The sequence below is a fragment of the Callorhinus ursinus genome, unplaced genomic scaffold (assembly GCF_003265705.2).
Source record: "Callorhinus ursinus isolate GAN/ISIS: 27379988/994484 unplaced genomic scaffold, GSC_fseal_2.0 scaffold2, whole genome shotgun sequence".
NCBI classification, from domain to species: Eukaryota; Metazoa; Chordata; class Mammalia; order Carnivora; family Otariidae; genus Callorhinus; species Callorhinus ursinus.
This window is the reverse complement of record NW_027397064.1, coordinates 24,990,056-25,009,070: the sequence shown is the minus strand read 5'-3', so window position 1 is coordinate 25,009,070 and position 19,015 is coordinate 24,990,056. Positions and strand designations below refer to the sequence as shown.

The 19,015-nt window shown below is 33.7% G+C and overlaps 1 protein-coding gene across 6 annotated transcripts in view; it reads right to left on the bottom strand.

Annotated features, from left to right (window-relative positions):
- Positions 1-19,015, bottom strand: part of KANSL1L (KAT8 regulatory NSL complex subunit 1 like) — a 138,778-nt gene that overhangs the window by 10,690 nt on the left and 109,073 nt on the right. For 5 of the 6 annotated variants that reach the window (XM_073879137.1, XM_025892315.2, XM_025892337.2 and 2 more), the window contains 3 exons: positions 12,215-12,380; positions 9,074-9,181; positions 173-301 (listed from right to left, as the gene is read on the bottom strand). In XM_073879137.1, the coding sequence (XP_073735238.1) occupies positions 173-301; positions 9,074-9,181; positions 12,215-12,380 (403 nt within the window). The remainder of the gene's footprint in view (positions 1-172; positions 302-9,073; positions 9,182-12,214; positions 12,381-19,015) is intronic. The other variant, XM_025892343.2, reaches the window with a different exon arrangement.

The following is a 19,015-nucleotide window of genomic DNA, read 5'->3' as shown; positions in this document are numbered from 1 at the left end:
TCCTGAATTGACTACGTGAATATGCTGTTTAACATTCATAGGACCATGGATATTTTGTGTAATAGGGACTATTCTGGATTATAAATTTCCATGAAGCAGAGGTTCTTTGAAGATCATTTTCAGTTTTTAGTTTCAATTTATTACTAGTGCTCATATCCTCATTTTAACCTACCTAATGCTGTTTCACTCAAGTGTCTTTTCTTTCTTCCCTGGAACAGCTGTGCAGAAGATTCTGACCTTATTTGAGGCTTGCATGTAGGAGAATATCCATTTCTCCATTGATTCAGAGAAGTATTATGTACTAAAACAGAAAGGAAATGTGAAGTTTTCCTTAACACATAATGAACATGTTAATTTGTTTTTACTTACAACATTGTAGAACATTAATTCACCAGTTCAAAATTACATACAATGAGAGAAATACATATCAAAATGGAATGCTCCTAAACTGAAAATACCCCAATAAGATTCCTTAAAAACATCTTCAAGAAGTGCCCAATTTCCTATAGTTGCTCCATTACTTGAAGGGGATGAAAAGAAAAGGTTACCTGTTCTCAAAGTCTTCTCTAAATTACAAAATCTTAGGAAGTTGTTTCAGGTCTGTAAACCTTGGCTGAATATGATCTGAATCCCTAAGTTATAGCTCCCCACTCGCCCTTAAATCTGAAAGTAATTCATAGGATCAAGTAAGAGTCTACAAAATCACAATAGACAGGGACCTCTTGAGAGCAAGAACCAGATTTCATCAAACTGACAGTACCCAGCACCATTCTTATACTTTTTAAAAGCACTGAATTCTCTTAAACTTTTAGGTCACTTAGTGTCTCTGTGCCTCAGCTGCCTCATCTGTAACAGGGATAAGAGCAGCTGTCATGGGCTTATGAAGATCAAATGAGTTATTAATCCCTGTAATAGTCATTAGAAGGATATCTGACATAAGTATTCAATAAATTAGTTTCATCATGATTATTGCCTATCCGAACCCCATATTTCCAGTACTGGCTTAGTAACCATATTGGCTTCTTTTTTGAAGGGTTTGGAGAAAAAAAAAGAAATGTAGGCTGAAGTGCCAATTTCTCACCAACACTGAGGGGGAAAAAAGGATGGTCTAACAATAACTGGGACTCTGACTTCAAGATGACAAAACACCCTAAAAATAATAGACAAAAGGTTTATACATAGACATATGCAAAGATCTGCACATACACATCCACAATCGCAAGCAATAAAAGGGAACTTGTAAGTAAAGCAGAATTTGTGAGGAATCTCTGAAAGACTGCTATCATAGGGAATTTGAAGAGCAAACACTGCAAAAGCACATGGGAAAGTGCTACCACAAAAATAGAATCATGAAAGGTGCTCTAGACCTGGAGGGAAGGGAAATGGTGCAGGACAATTACCTAGATGGTAATCTAGGTAATTACCTAGATGGATAGTTATCTGATAGGATGATTACACATGCCAACTCCTCAGTTACGCTCCTTGAGATTATCTGCCTTAATAGGTAACAATCTGAGTCTTGGGCAGAGAAATGGATGGGTAGAGAGAAAGCAGTGCCCAAGCGCCTCACTTTGAAGTATGTCCTGCCCGTCCCTAACTGCTTCTGAAAATAGTACTGAGTGCAAATTTCTACCCTATCCATGAGAAAAGGATTTCATACATAACAGTGGCAGAACAGTCCTAATAGTGAATATCAACTTTAAAGTTGAGAACTCAAATCTCCAAAAATCTGAGTACCAACACCATAAAAAATGAAGTACAAATGAACCATCTCAAGAAACAGTGAATGGATTCACAGAATACAAATAACAAGTCTTTAAAACAACATTGCCGAAAGAAACAGGCAAAAGGTTCCTTTAGAGAGACCTCAGAATGGAAAATAAAATTGTTCATATTTAAAAACAACCATCACTAATTGGGCTAAGTAACAGAATGGACATGGCTGAACATGACAATCAGTGGGTTGGCAGAGGAATTGTACAACTCAGAGTGGTGGAAAATATGGGGAGAGAAAAGGGCACACCAAAATGGGGCAACAGAACAGAATGCGAGGTAATGTTGAAGAAATGATAGACAAAAATTTTTCCATAAGATCTCAAGAACTCATTCGAGTGTCAAGTGGGGGAAAAAAATCTGAATCATACATCACAACAAAGATATCCTAAAAGTTACCAGAAAAGGGATAAAAGGATTACTGCAAAGTAATGAAGATCAAATTGACAAAGCAAAACTAGCTGCTGGAAAACAGAACAGTGACTTTAAGGAGCTCAGGGAGGTGTTGAGTGCCCAACTCGGTTTCAGCTCTGGTTGTGAGATCAGCGCAGTCTGCTTGGGACTCTTCCTTTCCCTTTGCCTCTCTTTCTCAAATCTTAAAAGAAAAAGAGCTCAGGGAAAATGGCAGAATTCTAAGATGGCCCCCAAGATTTCTTAACCACCCAAAAGAATGCAGAGAAAGATGTTAAATATAAATAGAAAACAAAATGAACTGGCAGTCATAATTCTAAATCCATTTCTAGAAAGGGGTAACTAGAATTGTGAGAGGTCTTAAAATGTATAATATGCCTCATACATGCAGGTGTTCTAATAATGTCCTCTCTTGTTTTAATGGAAACATTTCTGGAGTATTTTAAAACAAATTCCAGTCAACTCGCCCTTCTCTTCTAAAAGCAATTCACCACCTTTCCTGTTTTCTAAAAGCAAATACCTTTTTGAAGAAACTTCAACCTTCCCTAAGGTGGTACTTTTTACTGAATTTTACTTGAGTTTTCTTTATGCTTATTTTTCCTTAGTATCTTGTAAGGTTGCAACAGACTCTTGAAACAGTAGGAAATATATGACAACTCAAAATCAAACTACACATTCTCTTTACCTCCTTATAACCCTCTGAGTCTTTCAGTTCTTGCTCTCCAAAATCCTCTCCCGGATTCTATCCTAAAACACCCCTTGACATGGTGTCTCTCCTATCTCCTGCCTTCCCTTTCTTCCCTTTCATTTATTCATTCAGTAACTTCAGAGAGAGCTAATTACACACCAGGCACTGTGTTAGACCCTGGGAACACTGGTGAGCAGTCATGATCCTTGCCGCTAATGGAGTTTATAGACATTATCTCAAAAACTGCAACCAACGTGTAACAGAAAAGAGAAGTACTATTTAGAGAAGTTAGTGGGAGTATATAACAGCTCTAGGAAAAGTACCCAGGCAAAGTGATAGATTTCAAAGATGAACAGAAATCGCTGATGCCAAGGGGAAGGAAGAGAGAATGGTATGTACAAAGGCCCAAAGCAACAGGGAGCCAGATAAATTTGACAATGGAACAGCAGTTAGTATAGAGTAAGGAAGTATAGTGAAAAAGAACCATGAACAGGTAGGAGTCATCCTAGGTAGGTAGGACTTTAGGGGTCTCCTATAATATTCTGTCAGACATTTTAAGGAATGGGGGTGGGGAACAGGTGTGACGTAGACAGTTTTACATTTTCCAAAGATCACTAGCTACAGGGATTGGAGGGAAATAATTAATTGATTAGGCTATTTCAGCAGTATAGATAAGGGATAATTAGATTGGCCTCTGAAAGTGGTAGAAATGAAGACAGGAGCATGTTTGAAACAAATGAGTCAGATCATACTGATAATGGGTTTAGATATGAGGACGTGTAGGTGGAGAAGCCTAAGCCCTAGCTTTTGGCTTGCTTGTGTGGGTTGTGGTGCCACTGTTCCTCTCTCATCTGTCCACTCTAAAAAATAAACTTCATTTTGACATAATTTCAGACTAACAGAAAGTTTGCAATAGTAAAAAGAAGTCCCATATACCCTTTATTCAGATTCCACAAATACTAAGTTTATCTTACTTGCTTTATTTTTCTGAACTCCAGTGAGATTAAGTTGCTGACACAATGTCCCGGTAAATTTGTCAACATGTATTGTCTTACATAGCCACACAACTATCAAATTTAATACTATTAACTATGGACTGATTTAAATTTCACCAATTATTCCTATAATCTTTTTTTTAAAGGTTTTTATTTGACACAGAGATAGAGAGCACAAGTAGGCAGAGCAGCAGACAGAGAGGGAGAAGCAGACTCCCCACTGAGCAGAGAGCCCGATGCGGGACTCGATCCCAGGAGGCAGCCGCTTAACTGACTGAGCCACCCAGGCGCGCCGCCCACCCCCATAATGTTCTTTATAGGAAATTCTGTTCATTTTGCATTTAGTTGTCATGTGTCTAAAGTTTTCTTATATCTGAAATAGTTCCACTGTCTTGTCTTTCATGACTGCATATTTTGATGAGTACAGGCCCTTAATTGGCTTTGCCTGGTATTTCCTCAGAATTGGCAACTAATCATTTACTCTTCATCCCACTACAATTTGTCTTTGCCCTACTTGTTACCTGAAGTCAGCTGTGCATTCTTAAAATTCTTCTGGACAACAGAGGATAAATAAAAGCTCTGTGACAAAGCACACAAACATCCATCTACTTACCTTCACACAATTTACCCTATAATACCAGGCATTTTGTATATACTTGAATACATCACACTGTTTTATGTCTCCATGACAAATCACGTTTGTTTCCATTTTAAAATCAATATGGGCCAACAGCATTTGAACCACCTAGGACTTGTTAGAAATGCAGAATCAGACCCCATTCCAGACTTACTGAATCAGAAACTGCATTCTAACAACATCCCTCAAGTAGTTTGTTTGCACATAAAAGTTTGAGAAACAATGATTTGGAACACTTTACTCTTCTTCCTCTAAATTCCAACTAAGTATTTAAAGCCATACTTGGCATTACCATCTTTCTGGAGTCCCTCTTGCCCTCTCCCCATTATCCTTACCCCTCCCTTCCTCTTGCCTTCCCCTAGGCAAAGTTACACACTCCTTCTTCTTTTTAGAATACTTTTATCATATCTGTGCCCACATCATTTTAATAGTTATTTGTGTGTCTGCTTCCTCTTATTACATTATAATTTCTTTGATTCCCTGTGATTCACTTTTGACTCTTCAGTCTGCCTTGGTACAGAGTGAGTGATCAATAAATGTTGAACTCTAGTTTTATTTAATTCTACAGAAATAACTAACAACGAATAATAATGACCAGTATTTCAGACATGGTTACATAGGATGAAATCTAATTGATGCTTAATTATTTGGGTTGGGAGTGGTAGGGAAAGAAAATAAGGGAGGAGAGATTGGGATACAATAGAATATACTTCACTGATTTGCCTAATAATATGGCAGCATTCATCTCAAATATCTTCTGTTCCTAGCTCTCAATTCCCCCATTACTAGCATTATTGATAAGTTACTATTACTTCTGTGCCTAACACATTATTACACTGCTCTTTTCTAAATTTCAGATAAATAACATTAGAAATAATATAATCACCTAATCTCACTTATCTAACAGCATATAATTTCATTTTTTTATATAATCACCTAATCTCACTTATCTAACAGCATATAATTTCATTTTTGTATATTCCTTTCAAACAAATGCATACATTTTATATTCACATTTCAAATGTAACTTCATTTAAATATATGTACAACTGTATTTTTCAAATTTGATTAATTCACTTGTTATTTTTTCAAATGGTTACCTAATATTCTTCTGGTTAGAGATAATATCATTTAACTATCCCCTAGCTGTTAGAGCTAGTTGTTATCATCATGATATTCCTATTATGGTTACTCTTAAAACAGTCACCTTCATGCATGCATTTTTTTCTTTTTTTAAAATTAGTCTCAGTATAAATTCCAAGGAGGCAAATTGTATCATGAAAAAGTATTTGAACATAACCCTATATTTTCCTGTATTTCTTCAGTCTTTTTTCCCTAAGCATAGACAATAGCTCCTTGTCCTTAGTGCTTTCATTTTTTTAAAAAACTTTTTACTGTGGAAACATTTCAACAAACACAAATGAAGAAGAGAAGAATAATCTCCCCTACACCTATCATTCATTATCAACGATTACAAACTAGTGACCAACCTTGTTTCCTCACTCTCCCCAACTTTTTTTTGCTAACCTATTTTAAAGCAAATCCCATCTACAGATATGTGAGCCTGAATTTCTAACAAACATAAAGAGTGTGTGTGTTTATGTAACCACATGCATTACATCTAACAAAGTTCATTAATATTCAACAGCCATGTGTGTTCAAATTTCATTATCTCAAAAATTGTGTGTATGTGTACAGCTGAGTTGTTCAAATCAGGATCCCCAAAAGACCCACACATTGCATTTGGTTGACAGAAGAATGAACATTTTTACATGGTTATAATCGTACCATACATAGAAGTAAAACATGTTTGTCCTTTTCTATTACTTGACATTCTTTGATGTTTCCATCCTTATATGAACTTTAAAGATATTTAAAAGTTGCATGTTCCACTGTGTTAACCATATCTCAATTATACTCTTTTAAGTTGTTTCCAATTTTTCATTAACACAAATAATGGTAAAATGAATAGATTTGTAAATAAAGGTGGTTTTATATTAAGCATTAGGCTAGGTTACCAGAAATGGATTTACTGGGTCAAAATACACAGTTAACAGTTTAGTAAACATTTGCACAAGTAAATGGTTATTTTTCCTCAATGAGCTTATTTAAAGAATACCTAGTTTAAAGGCATTATAATTAATTTCACAGTACTTCCGAAAAGGTCTGTATTCTTAATGCTCTCTAAAATATTTGAGGGTCCTCTTTTTACTACACACATCTTGCCAGAATTGATGATTATAACATTTAAATGTCCTAATGTAATCAGAAAAAACAGTAAATATTTAGCAGAGTGTCTACACATAAGCACTCCATAAATGTTACTTACGATTATTATTTTCAATATCATCATTAAATACATCATTTTTTTTTCTAATTCTTTTAAGACAGCACTTTTAACATTTAACTCTTTAATCCATCTGGAATGTATTTAAAATAAATTTAAGATGGATGAACATTAATGTGCTGTATGAGGTAGAGATCTTTTTTTTCCTCAAAAAGTCACTGTTTAATCCACTGATTTTAGAAGCAGCTTAGTTGTTTAAAACATGGACTCTGAGCCAGACTGCTTGGACTTGAATCCTGACCCTATCACTACTCAAATGTGACTTTGGGAAAATCAGGCAAGGAAGAAAATCATAATACTCACTTTACAGGGTTGTACAGATTAAAGCAATCAACAAATATAAAGCCCTTCAACCAGTAGTGGCGTGTAAGGAATGCTTCATAAGAATTATTGTTATTATTTATTGATGAGGCCATCCTTCCCACACTGATAGGAAAAACCACCTTTTTATCATATAATGGACAGTTGGGTCCGTCTCTAGGCTATTTAGCTTTCTTGATCTGACTTCCATCAACAACACAATAAAATAATGCTTATGGCTTTACAGTTTTGTTACCTGGCACCTCCTTCTTACTGATCTTTTTAAAAATTTTATTAGCTATTCAACATTTATTCTCTCAGATAAACTTGAGAATAACTTTGTTCCAAAAGAAAAGAATACTAGGATCCCTGGGTGGCTCAGTCGGTTAAGCATCTGCCTTTGGCTCAGGTCATGATCCCAGGGTCCTGGAATCGAGTCCCACATCGCTTCTCCCTCTGCCTGCCGCTCTTCCTGCTTGTACTGTCTCTCTAACAAATAAAATCTTAAAAAAAAAAAATACCTCTATGATTCTAATTAAGAGTTACATTAAAAATTAAGCTGGGGAAAAATAACATCTTAAGTTCCAATACTGTCCTTTTTTTTTTTTTTTAAAGTGGGCTCCATGCTGGGCGTGGAGCCCAATGTGGGGCTTGAACTCATGACCCTGAGATCAAGACTTGAGCTGAGATCAAGAGCTGGACACTTGACTGAGCCACCCAGGCACCTCAGACAATATTGTCTTCTGATAGGAATAGGGTTATTTCTCTCTATAGGCACATATTCTTGTGTTCCTTAGTAAACTTTTTAAGTTTTCTTCATGTAGGTCCTTACTAAGTTTAATTAATCCTAGGTATTTTATATTTTCACTGTCAATGTGTATAATTCCTTTACATATTCTAACTGGTTATTACTGGTATTTATAAGGCTGCTGATTTTTATAAATTTATTTTAAAATCTGCTACTTTTTAGAACTCCAATTCTAACAGGCACTGAGTTGATTCTTGAGTTTTTGAGGTAGATGGTTATTTCATCTGGAAGTAATTTTTCTTTGTATGACTTTTTTGATACTAAGATTTTCACTTTGTAGACAGTCAAAACATGATGTTTTTCTTCTTGTGATTGTTTCCAAGCACAATGTCCCGCCCCCATAATACTCATAACTATTTCATTATAATTCTTCTATTTTTATTTTGTAATTTTAGTGTTTTAATTCTTCAAATTCTTGGAACCAACTAGAATTTATTCTGATACATGGTATGAAACAAGTATGTAAACAAAATTTCCCCCAAAAGACTAACAGTACTAACAATACTATTTATTGAATAGTTCTCCATGTTCTCATTGATTTACAATTCTTCCCTTATAAAGTATAAGCTATATAGTCTGCTTCATGGATTTACTTTCCTAAATGTATACACAAAATCTATGCTAATAACTATTACAGATTTTTGTTATGTTTCCATATGTGGCTAGGATAGATTCTCTTAATACTTCTTCCAGCAGTTAGTTTTGTATTTTCCCATTTATTCTTCCCAATGGGCTTTACAATTATTTTGTTAAGTTAACCAAATTCTTTTAGAACTTCAAGTTACATTGCATTAAACATATAAACCAATAGGAAGAATTGATATCCTTATTAATCCTATCATCTAGGAATGCTGTATTCTCCATGTGTATTTAGATTTCTTTTTATATTTATCAGTATTTCGTAATTTTCATTCTATAAGTATCACCTTTCTTGTTAAGATCACTCCTGTGTATTTTCTACATGTGTGTGTTATGTGTGATTTGTAAAAAGTGAGTATTAAAAATTAAGGATTTACATCTTGTTCCTTTGTTAAATTTTATTCCCTTAGAAAGCAAAAACAGTATCTGAAAGATGTAAAAGGCATATAAAGTACAAGATTTGTAAATGACATACCAGGTGATGGAGCTATGACACAGTCTCCTATAAATTTATTTTCAGCAAGATCTCCTTTTATTTCAGTCCTTTTAAACAGTGTTTCAAAGTGAAAATGAAGAGGCACATCTGGAAAAATAAAGTAAAAAAAGTACTTTTAGTGAATATCATTTTTTATAGATTCTAATATTAAGATTGCTTTCTTTCTCTAAGTAGCACATAAGCTTAGAAAAATAAGCAAAAACTTGAAATGTTACAACTATCAGAAGTGGCAAAGTACTCTCTCCAAGCATACAGACAGCAGTATTTTGGAAATTACTGCTTATATGCACTAAATAAATAAAAACTCTAATGATGAATATGTTTATAAACCAAAATAATAGATAAGATGATCAAAATTGTAAGTATTAGTAAGTACTATTCCCAGATAAAACAAACGTATCCAAAGGTCTTGAATAAAACGTACAGCCAAACCTGGCTGAGTCTAAGTCCATTCCACCCCACCCCCACAAATTTTACATTTGAAATAAGGTTTCTGAAAGATATGTTTTAATTACTTGAGGGAAAACCATTATAATTCAGATGCTACCTTTGATGAAACCACCAAGTTTCATATTCCCTTAGTTTACTAATATTATGAATCACAAAATATACTTTTACAAAGATTAAAACACATTTACAGACTAGCTCTCTTCCTTTAAATAGAGACTGAGATGTCAATTCACTATATTTATATTCTATATTCTCACAACCAAAAGAGGAGCTAAATAATAAAGTAGATGTGTTTCACATTTATTAAAGTTTTTTCCTCAAGATGCAAAAACAAAACCATCTTCAAAAGTATTTAACAGAGACACCTAAACTTCTCCCTAAGAAACAAAGAAGTATTTTAAAAGTAGTTGGTGTATTGAAAGTTTTGCTACTGAAAAAAAACTAATTATGAACACATAAATCAGAACAGACCCAGAACAGGTCTGGATTTTAAACAAAGAAGTATCTCTCCCTCAAATGATATATTTTAATTCAGATCCATACTCAAGTGTGGAAAAATACACTTAAAAAAAAAAAAAAAGGTTCATGAGTTTCAACATGGAGTCTATCCCAAAGGGACAGAACAGAGGTAGGAAAGATTTCAGTCCTAACACTATATACTATGATCATACAAAAACTATAAAATGAAACTAAGATTACAAATTAAATATGTTATTTAAGCATTTCAGGAATCCAGTATTTTCCAACTGCCAAAACTTTTATAAGTTTATTTCTCCAAAGAAATATCACTTACTTTTATAAAGAAAATATCACCTATTCTACCACTGTTCCTCATGAGTTGTGAGAAAACATGATGTAACTAGGGAAGGCCCTTGTTCCACCCATATACCTTCCTTAGTACCCACACCTTTGGGCTTTTATAAGAATATTTCATAACAGTTTAATACACTTATTAGTTTACATTTCAGCTGTCTTAAATTAGAATGCAAGTACTTTGAGGGTTTATTTGTATTTATACTCTTAGTACCTAGTAAATAGTAGGTATTCAGATTTTTATTAAATGAATGCAAGAAGACATGAAAAACCTGATTAATAGGTGGGGAAGTTAATCTTAACTTATTGGAAGGGACATAAGAGGATTAAATGAAGGATAATTAATGCCAGCTCTCAGGGTTATATCAGAGACAAAATGTAGCAGGAGAAAACAGAAAGGCAGTGAAGAGTAAAGGTTAGGAGTGTGGCTCTGGAGTATGACTACCTCATATCAAATCTTGCCTCCATCATTTGCTAGCTGTATAATCTTAGAATAGTAAGCTTCAGTTTTCTTGTATGTAAGATAAAGAGGAAAACTGGAAGAATTAAACAAGAAAATGTAATGTGCTTACAGGTATGCTAAGCCCAAATGTTAGCTGCATTACCATTGTTATATTTATTATTGTTTCTTTCTATTATTAAGCTTTCCTCAAAGATGGGAACATAGTTCCTGCCAAGAGCTTAATTCTTTTTCTTTTTTTTTTTTAAGATTTTATTTATTTATTTGACAGAGGCACAGCGAGAGAAGGAACACAAGCAGGGGGAGTGGGAGAGGGAGAAGCAGGCCTCCCGCCGAGCAGGGAGCCTGATGCAGGGCTCGATCCCAGGACCCTGGGACCATGACCTGAGCCAAAGGCAGATGCTTAACAGCTGAGCCACCCAGGCGCCCCCAGGAACTTAATTCTAAGTATGGTGTAGCTAAGAAACCACTCGAAAATTGGTAAGAAAACAAAGATTCAGGATTCAGGGCAAGAATAAGTACAGAAAATAGTGCTTTACAAAGAGGAGCAGTCCCTGGATGATAAAAACCAAAAGCTGAAAAGGAAACAAAAGCCCATTTGAGATGTCTTCCCTTAAAGAGAAGAACCTGAGATAACCAGTGTGAAGACTGTTTCCTTTTTTACCCTAATATTTACTTCAGTTCAATACAGAAACAACTGGAGGGGTGCCTGGCTGGCTCAGAAAAGCATGCAACTCTTGATCTTGGGGTTGTGAGTTTGAGCCCCCCAATGGGCATAGAGATTACTAAAAACAAACAAACGAAAAAACCCCAAAACTTAAAAAAAAAAAAAAGAAACAACAGGAATGGTTCCAACAAAAACCAAGAACTAGAAACTTAAAGGGATGTGGGGCTATGCGTGCCTCATTCACTCAGTTACAGATTATAGATTTTCTTGAGGTTCAAAAGTTGACTATACCTAAAGATGGGCAATTTCTTATCCCAAAGAAAGGCAATTTCTTATCCCAAAGAAACTCAATGCTGATTTTAAGCAGAGGAATATTATATAGCAGAGAAAACTCCATGCAAAACAACATATTAGGAAAGAAAACCCACTGAGAAACATTTCAATGGCATAGTCACTTTATCAATAAAATTCTAAATTTTAACACTGAAAAGATCAAAACGTAGTTATTTCCCAATATAACTCAAAATGGTTTCCAAGGAATTTAAGAATCAACTTGCAAAAGTAGAAGATTAACTCACAGGATTAATTCCTCTATGAAAACTGTTTAGTTCTAATATCCAGTGGCAAAATAATTGATAACATTTTTATTAGATTCCTTTTATCTATAGGATTAGACTTCACCACAGAATATACTGAGTTTACTTAGAAATTTTTTTATCAGTAGGCTTACCTGATGGCAATGATAGGACAGAATGGAAAGAAGAGTCCAATTCTGATACATGTTCTCTTAATATCTGAGATTTTGAATCCTGTTCACAGCTACTCCAAGTTGAAGCTGACTGCAAGCAAGGCATTTGTGTAGTATTTAAAAACGTTGTTTCTTTTGAAGGCAAAGTCTGCAAGGAAAAAAAAAGATTTCGTTTTTGCTTAAAAACTGAATCAGAGAGAATGTAACAGTTACAGAGTACAGTATCTGAATGACACTAGAAAGTCCTGGCTTAATAAATCACCTTAGAGAAAAAGCTTGAAAATGACAAAGGGCTTATGAGAGAAGTTATTAAAGGCCATAAATGTGATGAGATTTTACTAATCCCTTTTCAGTTTTTCAAAAGGAAGAGCAACGTCTGTGAAAATGGGTCTTTCCCTCGCCTTATGAAATCACCATAAAGAGAAATGAGTTTGAGGAATGTTGGGTTAAAAGAGAATAGCTACAACATCCCATAATGGTGAGAACTGTAAGAGCAGGTGCTATGTTAAGATTAAGAATTGTGCATACTGTTCTCCTCCTTGCAATCTGTTAGTCAGTGAATGAAACTTGAATCTCTGCCTTAAATTCCAATGTCAGATGATATCTACATTGGAATTACTGTGAAGTACTATGAGCATTGTACATGTTTACACTAAGTAAGATTTAACTTAATACATTAAAAAAGATATGTATAAAACACATACTATGTTACATGAGTTTGTGTTTCTGAAAATAAAGAGTCCAGGAATCTTAAGAAAACCATGTTGCTAAATCAAAAAAAAGTTACATTGCTACATTAAGAAATACATATTCTGTTTAAAAACTGGATTTTAAATTATTTTCTCTGGTTATAAAATTAGTATACAAAGAAAAGATCTATACAATAGATAAAATATTTTAAAAATTAATAGAGCTCATTTGTACTCCTTCCCTCCCCCCAACCTCTACCTCCTATAATAACATTTGGACTCATTTTTTTTAATGTAACTATTTAAAATGCTTATAACAACTGAGATCTTTAGATGCTATTTTTAAATGCTTTTATTTTATAAACTTACATTAGGTTTTGTCAACTGTCTTGAGTTTGAGTTTCCCAGCTAACCTCGGCATTTTCTGTGTTTCCACAGCACCTTAGGCATTATCTATCTATAACATAGCATTCACCTAGATTTCCTCTGGACTATTAGTTCCCTGAAGGTTGGGACTAGAATTTGCTCAATCCTGTATTCCCACAACCTGACATAGTCCCTGACGTATGGTTGAAACTTGAATGCTAACTGAATTTTATCTTATTTACTTTAATAAAAATTTAAGTGAATACAAATTCTCAAATGCATGTATGCCTGAGACTATTTCATTGGGGAAAAAATAGTTCTTGTTAACATATGCTAAAATTTATCATTTAGTGACTTTTGTTTACATTCCATTAGCCAAGCCCTAGGTCAAGATAGCTGCAAGGAGGGTTAGGAAATGCAGTCATTCTGAGAGATCAAGTAAATTGCTGAGTTTTTATAAAAAGATATCACATGTTTATACATGATTATAATAATGAGTCATTTCCAAGATTTATTCTAATGATGTTTTATGTATATACTTATGAGAACAGTTGCTGTTTCTTACCTTTACAAGATACACTGGGTTCTCTGGACTCACCCTAGAATTATTTGCCCTTTTATTATGTACTTCAGAAAGGTATAAAAAATATTTAAAATTACAAAGAAAAAAATGTGCTAACCTCCCTTTTCCATATATGGATAGAGCATAATGAATAAAAGGTGATAAAATCTGAATATTTACCATATAATTAGTTTTCTCTTGCAATTTTTCCAAATCCAGGAAACCCATGAGCCAATTTGAAACTATCCTAAATAATTATGGAGACAAGTGAGGGGCATCTAGGAAAGGCCTTTTTGTTCCCTGCAGAGAAAATGAAGCCTAGGAGGCTGAAAAGGAATGGATGGAAAAATAAGAGAAAGACCAGGAGATTCTTGCCAATAAAAATTCGTATGTCTAGAGGGTGTGAACAACAGTACCATATGCTGCATAAGATTCAAGCAAAATAAAGCTAAAAAATATCCACTAAACTTTTTAGCTCTAATAGTGAAACATTCCATATATACAAAAGCATATAATTTATAGGGAACGCATAAAATTTTAAAAAGACAACTATACTCACCATCCTATTTCAAGAAACAGAACAATACCAATACCTTTATGCTTTCCCCTCCTACCCTAGCCACATGAGCCTGTGGCAGAAATTGCTACTTTCCTCCCAATACCTGTGCTCTCTTTCTTTCTCTCTGTTCTAGAACTCCTGATTTTCAGCTAGGCACATTTCTCAAGCCTCCTTGGATCTAAAAATTACCATACAATGGATACGGTCTAGCCAGAAGACCATGAAGAGAAGTCTTCATGTACAACTTCCTTTTTAAGGTCACTTACTCCTCCATTCTTCCACATTACACTTGAAATGTAGCTCTGGTGATGAGCCATCATAACCATGTGGATGAGGAGCTCCAAAAAGAGGAGCCTGGCTCCTAGATAACCATGTAGAACGTAACTGTCATGCCTGGGATATTTTCAACCTGTTACAAGACAAATAAACTTGTATCTTGTTTATGTCACTATGTGGGTTTTCTGTCAAAAACCTGTATCTTAACTAACACAATGTGCCTCCTTAATCACATATTTTCTTTTATACTTCCAGCAGTAACTGCTATCCTGAATTTTATCATTTCCTTGATTTCCTTTATAGTTTTTCCACATGAATATATGTAATTCTACATAACTTTTAAAATCTGTATGCTTTAAAATGTATATAGACAGAATATTGTTAAATGTATCTGCCTGCTGTATTACCCAACATTATGTACATGCAATTCATCATCCTCCTGTTTATAAATATCTGGACTGTTTCTCGCTTTTTATTATTATGAACAATGCTAGTATGAGTATCTTGTCTCCTGGTACATGGGTGTAAGAATTTCTCTGGAGTATACTGCTAAAAATGGAATTGCTAGGTTAAATAAACGCATGAACGCACACATTCAACTTCACTAGATGATATATTGTATTACAAAGTACTTGTAACTAAATTTACACTCCAATCAAGCCAACCTTGGCTCTCACTGCTTTAGATTCATGCCAACATGCAGACTGTCAGATTTTATTTTTGCAAATCTCAGAGCATACAAATATTATCTCATGGTTGAAACTTGCATTGTTCTGCTTACTATTTAAGTTGACCACCTTTTCATACCTAAAATTGGCCATTCACTTTTCCTTCTTTTGGGAAATACGTATTTTGATTTTTCTCTTGGAATGTCTTTTTCTTACTGATTTTTAAAGTTTTCTTTACACATTCTAGAAAATTACAAATCCTCTGAGCTTCTCTTTTCACTTTCTTTCCAACGTCTTTTGATCAACAGATGTTAACTTAAATGTTTCCTTTACATATAGTTTGCACTTTGTATCTTTATGAGAAAGTCTTTCCCTACCCTGAAGTCAAAAGATATTCTTCCACCTTTTCTCCCCCCTAAAGTTTTAAGGTTTTGCCTTTTGTACTTAGGTCTTTACCTGAAATTGATTTTTTTGGTGCATGATGTGAAACCAATCTCAATCTAATTTTTTTTCTTATATGGATCATCTACTCACCAAATACCTTTCATTGAACATCCTCTTCCAAATGATCTACATGCTACCACATTCCATATATGTATGGGACTATTCCAGGAATCTCTAATGTACCATTTGTGTCTATGCTAATAACCAATGCCTTAATTACTACATTATTTACATCTTGATATATGATATTCCAAGTTTCTCTACCTTGTTCCTCAGGGGTGTCTTGGCTATTACTGGCTTTTACTCTTCTGTATAAATTTTAGAAACAGCTTAATTTCCATCAAAAACCTGTAGAGCTTTTCTACACTGAAGTTTGTAAATCAATTGGGAGATTTTTGATTTTGATATCATAACTAAAGGTCACCCAATCCATGAATATAACATATCTCTTCATTTATTTAGGTCCTCTTTAATTTCTTTCAACAAAACTTTATAATTTTCTTCTCTAAAAGTCTTCACATATTTTGTTAGTTGTATTTTTTTTTGGTACTTTAATATTTATTTTTTTCAATTGTAAAATGAATTTAAAAAATAAAATCGACTTTTATATTTTGAACATACCCCACAACTTTACTAAACTTTCTTACTCTAATAATATGTTTGTAGTTTCTTTTAGTTTTCTATTATCCAAACATATTATCTACAAATAATGACAGTTTAGTTTCTTTCATTCAATCCTAAAATTTTATTTTATCATTATTCATGGGGTTCCAACCATGCTAGATGGGCTCACCAGTTTAAGTAATGATTAGAAATGACCAAAGAAGATACTGTTTTGGTCCATATTATAAAGGAAATGCTTTTAATTTCTAAGAATTAAGAATGATATGGATTAAGAATAATTGTAGATTTCTTTAGGAGGGGGTCATACTCTTTATCAATATATTCATAGGCTGCCAAAGGTATTTTTTAAATATATTAATGTAGAATTTAATCATTTTTTGTGAACCCGCTGAAATGATTACATGATTTTCCTTTTTAAGTTTAATAATGTGGTGAATTAATTATATTAACAAAGTTTTAAATGTCAAACCAACTTTGGATTCTTCTTGAAGAATCTTGCTGAAATTTATCAATTTCTTTTCAAAGAACCAGCAATTGGATTTGTTTACTTTCTACATTGTATATAAAATTTATTGTATATGTATGTTTGTTTTATACTTCATTGATTCCTATCTTGATTTCTTTGGGCTTAATCAGATTTATACATTCTTTTACTTTTTAGTGGTTTCCCTAGAGATTATAATGTACATTTTTAAGTTGTTTGCTTTTAGAGAATACAAATATTTCCTTTTACCATTTCCTGAAAACAGTGAGACATTAGAACACTTTAACTCCATTTACTCTCCTCTTTCTGTGTTACTGTTGTTGCCATTTTAATTCTACATATAGTCAAAACACTACAATATATTACTATTAGTATTACTGTCAAAATTTATATTACCCATATACTTATCCTTTCTGTTGTTGTTAGCTCCTTCCTATAATTCTGTTTCCAGCTGAGATCATGTTTCTTCTTCCTTTGCTATTATTATACTGTAGATTTGCTGTCAAATTCTCTCCACTTTTATTTATCTGAAACTTTTGTATATTATCATTTTCAAAGGATTTTTTTGTGACTATAGAATTCTAGGGTTTTTTGTTTTTTTTTTTCATTTTTTCTTTCAACATTTTAAGGATACCTTCATTTTTACCTGGCTTCCACTGTTTCTGGTTAGTAGTTAAGTCTTATTGTTGCCCTGATTTAAAAGTAATAGGTCTTTTTTACCCTGACTTCTTTTAAAATTTTCTCTATGTTTTTCATTTTAGCAGGCTTGCCATAATATGTCTTTATGTAACTTCTAAATATTTGTTCTTTTTGAGGTTCACAGAACTTCTGGAATCTACAGGTTAATGTCTCTTTTTAGTTTGGGAAACACTCTATTATTGTTTGTTGAAATGTTACTTCCACCCTATTCTCTCTCTTTCTCTCCTAGACTCCAAGGACATATATGGTTAGATTTTTTTCACTGTCGCACACTTCTGTCTGTTGTGGTTTTTGTATTTTTAAAATTCTTTCTAATCCCTATGCTTCCACTTGGTATTTTATATTAATAAGTCTTTTAGTTTACTGACTTCTGCTCTTATTTGTAATCTAATTTGTAGTTAAATTCATCTGGTGAGGTATTAATTTCACATGTTGTATTTTTCAGTTTGAAATGTTCATAGGAGTGTCTTTTTAAAAAGTAGACTCCAATTATCTGGTGAAACAGTCTATTTGTTTTTTTCTACTTGTTCTCTATTTTTTTAAACATATTAATCACAGTCATTTTAAAGTCCTTAGCAGCTAAATCCAGTATAAAAGGCCTAATCTGTTGTTATAAATTCTACGCAGACACTCTTTTTTCCATTTTTAGTCAGAGCCTAAGGCAGACAAAGGCAAGCTCTTTGCATCTCTGTGTAGCAGGCTTGAGTTCTAGTTCACCCATTAACAAAGTGAGTAGCATTTAAAGGCCCTTGGCTTTATGCAGGATTTCTAATATGCCTCCTCATATCTCCCAGTTCTAGACTTCAGCTCCAGTCTATCTCAAGACTATTAAGCAAAAATGTCTCTCTCTCTCTTTCCCTTCCTCCCTCTCCCGTCCTTCCTTCATTTTCAATTCTGAGGATTTCCATTTTTCTAGGCAGATTAACCATGCATTGTATAAAATATTTTTTTACATTTTACATTCTAATATTTTGTATCTGGAGGCTTTCCTAAGAACTATTCCACCACATTGCTGGGATCAGAAGTTCTGCATTAGATCTGGCAACTAAAAGGTGACTCTGACCTTTAAAAAAATATTTCAATAAAATGCTTTTGCTGGTCACCATACTGTAGTAGGGTGAAGAATGAAATAAGAAACCAGAGATACTGCAGTGCTTCTCAAGGAACCCAACATTTGAAAGAGATAAATACAAACACTTTCAAACTTATTGTGGAAGAAAGATTAAATAATAGCTAAATGAGATATGCTATTAAAAAAAATCAATTTTGAAAGGAAAAAAAAGGCATCTCCATTTCTGTCCATGAAGAAGTACAGCTATGCTACTTATATCAAACAACTGTTTTCAGAATTTGGACAAGAGGCAGCATATGACTGTTATCTCTAAGAGAAGAAAACAAATGAGGTGATCCTA